This window comes from Oreochromis niloticus, linkage group LG7 (assembly GCF_001858045.2).
Source record: "Oreochromis niloticus isolate F11D_XX linkage group LG7, O_niloticus_UMD_NMBU, whole genome shotgun sequence".
Lineage (NCBI taxonomy): Eukaryota > Metazoa > Chordata > Actinopteri > Cichliformes > Cichlidae > Oreochromis > Oreochromis niloticus.
This window is the reverse complement of record NC_031972.2, coordinates 8,037,481-8,046,816: the sequence shown is the minus strand read 5'-3', so window position 1 is coordinate 8,046,816 and position 9,336 is coordinate 8,037,481. Positions and strand designations below refer to the sequence as shown.

The following is a 9,336-nucleotide window of genomic DNA, read 5'->3' as shown; positions in this document are numbered from 1 at the left end:
CTGACTACCTTCCCTCTGAGGGGATTCAGGCCTATGCAGAACAGCAGATTAACAAGGTCCACATCATGTCTTAAGGAACCAGGGCACATTGATGAGAAGTGTGCTACTGGAACAAGAAGGCATTAGTGGAAACAGGTTGAGAATAATTGGTGTTGGAATGTTACTACTCTAGTAATCTCAGTGGAAAGATGTGATGAAGAAAGGGATGCCTAAGAAGTACAGCAGGCTACCCATACCTGATGCCTTGGAAACTCCCTAGCAAAGACTCGCAGCCTTAAAGGGGCAACCCAGCCGCTCTCTACTGTAGCATCCAAAGTGTATGTTTAGGGCAGGGGAACAATATGACAACAGCAGCCCCACCAAGGCTTGTGACAGAGCAATACTGGAAAAGCACACGGCAGAAGGATGCAATCCATAACATTAATGTTCAGTGGCTAGCAGAGCTTAGAGCAGATCATAACAGCAACCTCTCTGAACAGTGCCAGACATCCAAGAAAGGGTCTGAAGCATGAAGAGTTGGTCAGCACTAGGCCCTGATATGATTCACACCTCCTATCTAAAGAAGCTAACTGCACTCCATGAGTGGAGTGCAGTTAGTTACACACCAGCCAATAACCTGACTCAGCAGGAGCTCTGTCAGACATCATAGCGGCTAAGATGAATAGGCATATGACTCAACACATGAGCGGGGCACAAAAAGGAATTAACAGAAAAAACAGAGGGGCAAGACATTTCTTGGATTGATTACGAGAAAGTCTATGACTCAGTGCCTCACACATGAACTCTGGAATGCCTAGAACTGTATAAGATCAAAATCAGCCACTACAGTACAAGAGGCAAGTGAACCTCATCAAGAGAGGCTGTGGGATGTTTTTGACAGCAGGATAGAAGAACAAGAACAGAGTCTTACTGCTGATGCTACTGTTGAGGTTCAGCGCTATCCCTCAGCCTCATATCTACCAAGAGTAGATGACCCTCTAGATTACTGAACCCAACATGCCACCATATTCTCTCATCTATTCCACCTGGCCAAGACATATCTTTCCACTCCAGCCACATCAGTCCCCATGTGAAAGAATATTCTCCAAAGCAGGAGAGAGCAAGACACGAATCCTTCTCAGCTTGAGTACTGTTGAACAGATTATCTTTCTTAATAAAGAAAGTGTACAGAAACACCCCATACAAATACTGATTGGTTAAAATAAAATATCCATCCATAGAAATAATACTATAAGAACACAAAAGTTACAGACAAAAAGACACAAGATACACAAAAACATTACAGTTTATTAAGTGCAATATTTTTAAATCACATTTATTTGGTCACCATATGTAATATGTGATGTGTTTAAAATGTTCCAAAATAATGTTCTATGTCTGCCATCACTACTGAGATGTGTGGAATCAATACAGATGCATGGAGTGCACAACATGAGGGAGGACATGACAAAAAACAAAGGGAACGTGAAACAATACATACAAGTATGGGATAACAAGTGGTCAGGAAGCCAGTGGAAAAACAGCTGGTAACAGTTAAGAAAGACAAAACCGAGGAAGCAAAGCTAAACATGACACACACGAGATAAAAAAAAATAACAAAAAATGTGATTGAGACTTCACAAGGCAAAGGGGAGGCGGGATGACACAAAGAAATAAACAGAATCTGACAACTGAAACCAAGAAAATCCACAAATATGAATATTAGAAATGACAAGAACAAAGAATAGAAGTGAGACATAATGACCTGAAGGAGAAGTCAGGAACTACAGTGAAAATAACTGTGACTTTACCAAGAAACTACTTCTAATAACTCAGATGCCAAACTATGAAATAGAGTTAAAAAAAAATGCAAAATGCTGGGTCGACACCCTGGCTCATGATAGAACCATGTAATACTTACCAGATTTTATTTTTTTAAACCTGTTCTGTCCAGCAGTTGTAACAAGCAAAAGCATGGTCTGAACGCTGCGCTGTGTCTAATATATTTGCTTTCCCAAAATGAGCACTGCAGACTCTAGGTTCCTCATGTTAATGTTTTTGTTTTATTTATTTATTTTGTTTTATTATTCATATTATTTTTATTTTATTATTCCAGCTGTCTTAGAGCGAGAGGCAGGGTACACACCCTGGACAGGTCGCCAGTCTCCCGCGGGGCTAACACATAGAGACAGAAAACAATTCGCACTCACAATATTCACACATTCGAGTGAATGTTATGCTGGAGCGGAAAGGGAGCAAGGCCCAGATTGGCAAAAGATAGCAGAAGAAAGAGGAAGAACAGAAGTAGACAAAAAAGAGAAAAGAATGGGGGTGGAGGAAAAATCAAGGATGAAATAAAGAGATATGCTGGATCTCCAACTGCGACATCTGTAACAAAGAACACTCAAACGATGCACAACACTTGAAAGACAACACAGAGGGAGGTACACAAACAAATATACAATTTTGCTGTGTGTGTGTGTGTATAATGTAATAGCACACGGGTGTAGCCTGAAAATCATGGCCAGTGTTTTCTGTAGGAAATGAAAGTGCTTGGCGTAATTGCAACAAGCCCATGGTTCGTACAAGCCTGCTAAAAAGGTTTTTTTTAACAAAATGTTTTATTCTTTTTTTCTTTTGTTTTTGGTCTAATATCCTTATTTGTATGTGTAAATAGGCTATTGACAGGATAAGGTTTGTAGATCTGGCAGTCTGGTTGTTAGGATTCTTGGGTTCTGTCTCTAGATGGTGCACTCTTCCTAAAACGTGTTTTGCCATATTGCACCTCTTGTGCGCGTCACTGCTCGCATTTCAACGCGAGGACAGAGGCCAACGCAGGACTAGCAGCTCAGAGGCAACCGCTCAGCCCGTCTCTCTTGTGGACTGTAAATGGGATGAACGACCGCCTGATTCCCTCTCCGAACCCGCATCTGTCCTGCACCTTCGTGTCTGACTCTCTGACGATTTGGAAAATAAGCTTTCTCTCCAGCTACGACTGCGGACAGAAAACGAGAAGCCAAAAGAAGGGCATCGGCTCAAACAGTTGGATAATAAAGTTATCAGTCTTGTTGTAAAGTTTCCTTAGTGAAAACGTACGCCATGGTCACCTTCCTAAGGAGTTTGCTCTGGATACTTGTGTTGTCGCCCAATCTGAAATGTGAAGGTGAGTTTCTTTCACTCAAAAGAATTTGGATTAAGGTGAGAAGTGATGGGCTACACAACATAAAGACCGGCCAATAGGTAAAGATTTGCTTTAGAGTCCTACACATTTAGAATTCTCTGGCTCGAAAAAATAGTTTGTGATGTTTCCACGTTGTTTCCACTCCTCCACACACAATAGATTTTGTTGACCGCTTTTGAAGTCCTTGTTAAGAGATCTGTTTAGAGATGGAGTTTCCGTTGTTTAAAGAGAATATCAATATTTTCGCAGAGCAAGGATGCCTTACTACCGCTTAAATTTCCTACTTTACCCAAACTTGGACACACACACTAAATATAATGAAGATTCTTCTCTAAATCTCTTTATACATTGTCTGTCCTTTAATCCTTTCAAACTTTTCCCTTCATGCCGATTGAATTTTGTAGTTGTGTATTTATATTTTTTAAATGTATATATTTCACGATTTTAAATGGAAGGATATTGTGTGTGTGTGTGTGTGTGTGTGTGTGTGTGTGTGTTGGATGGGGGTGGGGGGGTCTCCTGTAAGTATCTGTGACCACTTAAGCACTCTTTGTCCTCTTTCAGCTTGTTGACGTGTGTTCTTGCAGCTCCTAGTCTTCATAAAAAGGGGTGCTTGTGTTGGACTCAAAGGGCCACTATGTAGTTGTCATGTTAATTGAACGCATAGCTCGAGGTGATCTCACGTCTTTGTCAGTCATGCTAATTAATTTACTCCCCCTGTGGGAGGTGAGAGCTCTGCAGATTTCCTGTTTTCAGCTTTGGCTCTGAGGACTTACCATTTGGTATTAAGGGAAAAGGGTGGGGGTGGGGTGCAGAGAGCTAAATGATTAGCACATTCTCCTCCTGCACTCTGCTGTTTGGGGTTGTCGCGGCATTTCTTTTTAACTATGGCTACTAGGATGAAGAAGCTGTGCAGAGGTCTGCGATTTAAAACAAAATAGATGAGGACACTGAGTAATTTTTCTTTTTTTGCGTGGGGTGGGGATAAGGAAAATGAGTTCTTTTTTTCCCTTTTAGTAGTTTTAAAACTCATACATTTGTACATGCATAACCCTCGACTTACACTGTTCTTGTTTTAACTGGACTTTTTAAAGTTTTAAAATGGAGGCAATGCAATGTGTTGGATCCCTGCTTTAACCATACTAAGATATTTTCTGACATTCTTAAGGAATATCATATGTGCTTAGAACAATGCACATGATACTGCACAGATTTAAAAGAAGAATTTTTTTTTTTTAAAGAAAAACTTTGGTATGTTTTATTTCATTATGGGGATCTCAGTCTCTCTGACAATACACAGAGCAGAGTTCAACTTTACATTTCTAGATACATCCACAAGCATATTGATGTCAGGCTGAAAAACTAGAACTCTCGGTCTTTAGTTAAGTTGGATGCATTTTGGGGTGACGAGCCATACCAAATCCTCAGAAACACTACAGGGTTGATTATTATTTTGTTAGTCTGATGCCCTCTGACCCCTCTTCTTGAAGAATGTCATCAAACAGCTGTATTACAAGGAAAATGAGTGTAAAGCTTAGGACTTGAAATATCCTCCCTTTTGCATCTGTACTGCAAAGTGAGCTACAGACATGTATCCTATGTTAACAGTTCATGTCTCTCAAGTTCATATTTGGAGAGAGCAGGGATCGTATGAAATGAACAGGCTGTTTATCTAAAGTTAAACACAGGAGGCTGAAAAGTGACATGCTTGGAATGACTGAGACTAAGAGGAGTCCACAGATGCATTGATAACAGGCTTGTGAAAGTAAAAGTTGTAAAGACTTTAATGTGCTTTGAAACAGTGTTTGTTGGATCGGCTAACAGCATCTGAGAATCTCTGAATTTGTTAATCATTCTGTATGTTTTTAATTTAGCCATCTTGTGTAGCCTTTCAGAAAGCATAGAACTACCCATAACCACAATATTAGTTAGGTTTTGTAAGTGCTAGCAAAACCTAATTCATTTCAAACCTACTATGGCCTCAAGGCAGGCAGGTCATTCCTTATAAAATTGGACATGGTTTTTAGCCTGCAGCCAATGATCATAATGATCATGTTCATAAGATATTATTTAATTGATAGCAACCTCACGTAAAAGAAGCTGAGATGTGATCAAATAAACTACAAAGAATCATAACCAATCTTTTAAATATCCTCAGTAAATATTTACCCTATTTTCATGGCAGTTGGAGAAAAAACAGCCCTATACTATCCCCACAAAATTGAGTTCTACTAGTTGTTCGGTGCTATCAAGGTACCAAACCCACTTGGTTAGGATTAGAAAACATCCAAGTTTTAGATAAAATGGAGTGGTAAGCTCTCTTTCTTTTGTTGTCCTGGTAACAAATCATGTCAAATGACAGTTGAAAAAATGTATTCTAGTCACAAAACATTTTTTCTACTGAAATACAACTGGTTCAAAGTCTTAAAAATCTTAATCTGTGAGTGAATTGTCAGATCCTTAAATATAGATGGACAGTTCTGCACAGAATAATACAATAGGACCTTTAAGAGCTGGATAAGGATGGTTGATTATTAAAAAAAATTAGATGTATAGGTCCATATGTTTGTTGTTTTTTTTCTTTCAGACGTACAGAACCATGCAAGTAAAATGTTCACATCTCCTCATTACTCTAGTGGCGAGGAGGAGCCAGAGGATCAGGAAAACACATGTTTGTAGTAATGAAAGCAGTATGAAATAGTCAGACTGTTGAGGCCTAATGCTAAAATGTGTTGCTTCAGCAATTTGTATATGTCTGTGTGCTGATGTGTGAAGTATAAACAAGGAAGACATTTTGTATCAGAGGGAATATACTGACTAGGTTAAGAGGAAGAATGAAAAGGCTGCAAAAGAAAGTTTCCAAAAGTAGGGAGCTTTTTGTATACAAATGCGAAATCACACTTGAGGCTTGGTTGAAAGAACAGATGATTATCTGCCAAACAGATGTGCCTCAGTGTACAGAGTTATTGCAGTAGGTATGAAAAGTTTCCTGTAGCTGTCCTTGTAGCCACATTGCTAAATCAGCCTGTTATGGGAAGTGCCCTGCTGACTGTCCAGTAAGTTATTCAGAGAGTTAAACCCAGTTTAGACTTATGCGGAAATCTACGTTGTAACTTGCGACGTAATTGGAAACCCCTCTTAACCCTACACCACAACCTTCCGTGCTATTCGGTTATTGCAGGCTGCATTGACCTGACATGTCCTTACATTTCTCAGGAGGTGCACATCAGGGTACGTGGAAGGTGGTGTTAAAAGGGGTTTCTGGTTACGACATAGATTTCCTGCCGAAGCATGATTAAGGCTTTATACTTGATGGAAAAACATTTTATTCAGCGACGTCAACCACATCATCAAATGTATCCAGTTTGTTAGAAACCACAAGGCACAGCTTTTCTGATAAATTTGTCTTTTCTTCAGTTTGTTGGTGACATCAGCCTCTGTGCTGCTCTCTTTGCAGACTACAGAACTCGCTACAACAGACTGATGAAAAAAATCTGCAATACTGCACATGTTGAAGGATCTTTCCCTTCTTGTATACAACCCCAGTGTTGGTGTTGGCCTTCCAGTATAATCTGTTCACTTTGAGGGGAAAAGGTCAAAATCACTGAACGCAGTTGGGGTGTGTGGTTGTAAGGAGGCAGAACTAATCCTGTTATATATATTTTTTTAAAGAAATTGTTTAGCTTATTTGCTCTCTGCAGGCTGCTCACTGGTTGTCTCTCACCTTAAACCCAGTTATTTATTTCAGACTATTTCAGACTTTGACTTTTGCTGCCATGATGCCAAGTCTCTCTTGGAAACTAGATTTTTAATCTCAATGAGTTCTTTACCTGGATAAATACAAGACTAATAAAAATAAATAAAAATAAAATTCCACAAATCCCTTGTGCTAATTGGCTCAAATTTAGCCCCCAGCTTCCTCCTGTAGGAGTCTATGAATTTGATCCAGGTGTTCTCAAAACAACAGTCAGAGCTGGTATGAGTTTGTGTTCACAGAATTTCATATTTTTTGTTAGACATCCAGTAAAACTGATAATGTCCTCTTCATGTGTTTCACAAATAGCCCTTTTCCAGTAGTCCCTACTCGACTCGACTCAACTTTACTCTGATTTGGTTGTTTTATATTACAGTTGAGTACCACCTAATGTCGTTATTAACAATACGGGCAAAAGTCCATAAAGTCATTTGCACGGGACACAAATACAACAAAACAATGGCGCACATCAAGGCGATGCTATACCTGCTGCTAGGTGTATGGCTTTTTGTCAGACTCAGGAACCACTACGTTGTTTGTTTGTTTGTTTGTTTGTTTTGGTTTTTGGGGTTTTTTTCAAAAATGGCAGTTTTGATTTTTGTAAAGGCATTGCTCTCATGACTTGAGTGACATCAGTGACTAGCCAATAGGTGGCACGCAGTCTATTGATGTCACATTTTCAGATCACTTGGAACCTTGGCCTAAAAACCTTGGTACTAAAAAAAAGTACCTGGTAACAGGTAGTACCACTTAAAAGAAAACCTTAAGAATCAAGTTGAGTCGAGTAGGTACTCAAAGCAATCCTACAGTGCCACAATAGTTTCATTTGTCCACCTCCTAGCAACTCTTGAGGATACAGGTTTTTCAGTTAACTAGAGGAACATACTTTGGGGTCAGCTGGACTAGACTGGTCAGAAATGCAACGGAGGGATTGAAATGGCACTGTTTGCATTGGTGGCATACATGATTACATGTCTAGTACTCTGTTTTCTTCAGTGGGACAGCTGGGGTACTGCTAAAAGGTTATGTTCTGTCCAGTAGCACATTTTTAAAGTCAAGGGTAATAATGATAATAATTTATGCAATATGTGCATATTCCAACAGCTACCAGTTCAATATCCAGACAACACAAATCTTCTTTCACACAAAGATTCAAGGCTCCAACCTACAATGATATAAAGTTTCATTTACCTGTGCTGCTAAATATGCACCACAGCTGTGCACCAAAGACATATTTTTTGCAAATGGATAAATGTTTTTTTAAAATGTGCTACATGATCTGTTAAGTAAGAGAGGGTCCATCCCATCAACACATCCATTCAAGGCCAGAGCTTTTGTGAAGTAGTTTGAATGTTTAAGACATCTTTATCAGAACACACAATTAAAAATATGTTGCTTGTAGGAACTGAAATGTGGATTGTCAGGTCTGTGTTTCCAGGAAGAGATTACGGATGTTTTCAGTCTTGCTGAAGTCCAGCATCTGCCTGGCCAATGTCTGTTTACATTATAAGATATTTGGAGCCACAGGCACTGTTGTTGAGCCTGTTCGTAATTATCCTGTTAAAGTGTCCCAGGATGTGTTCTTATTTTTTATGGTGCATATTTCTCTACCTTTGTAACTCTTTTACTTTTGTGAGTTTTTAACAGAGCAAGGGATTTTCATCATAGCATTTCTGAACATATTATTTTTCTTTGCACACAATAAAAGAATTATTTTAGAAAAATACAAGAAATTACCAGGGTCAATATTATTAGCCCTCTGAAAAACTGAAACCAAGAAAAGCTCAACTTCTGCAGAAGAGACTCCTTTAAGCCAGACTGAAGTATGCTAAGGAGAAACATTATGTTTAAAAGCATGTCTTTTGGTCACCTGAGATAAATCTAGAGTTCTTTGGCCATAGAGACGCTGCTTATGTTTGGAGAAAGAAGGGCAAGGAGACAACTCAAGCAACACATTCTCCACACTGAAAGGCAGCATAAAACGAAAAAAAAAACAACAACAACAAAAAACACCCCAAAACAATCAAACAAACAAAAAACCTCAAGTAGTAAACAGTAGAACTCGGTTTGTTGTTGCTTTGTCTTCCAACATGACAATGACCCAAAATATATGTTGCTCCTGGTTTAAAAACAAACAAACAAACCTTTTCTGTTTGCTTGAGTCGCACTGAAAATCTGTCAGGTAAAGTAAGCAGAACCTAAAAAAATTAAGGAACTCATTGCTTTAAGTTTTTAAGTTGATGAAATTGTCAGTTGAAGTCAAAGGTTATCAGAACTTTAGTATTTTGATCACATTTGACTTTCCATTTGAAATGTTTAGTAATTAAATTTAAAATATCCGATAAATTGAATTCAAATTTATTTAAACATCACAACAGTTGCCTCAAGTTGCTTTATATTGTAAAGTAGACGCTACAATAAT

At 38.8% G+C, this 9,336-nt stretch overlaps 1 protein-coding gene across 1 annotated transcript in view; it reads left to right on the top strand.

The window, feature by feature from the left end:
* Positions 1-2,758: 2,758 nt before the first annotated feature.
* Positions 2,759-9,336, top strand: part of ror2 (receptor tyrosine kinase-like orphan receptor 2) — a 39,072-nt gene continuing 32,494 nt past the window's right edge. Inside the window, exon 1 of the mRNA XM_013264573.3 lies at positions 2,759-3,142. Coding sequence (XP_013120027.1) covers positions 3,079-3,142 — 64 coding nt within the window. The 5' untranslated portion in view covers positions 2,759-3,078. The remainder of the gene's footprint in view (positions 3,143-9,336) is intronic.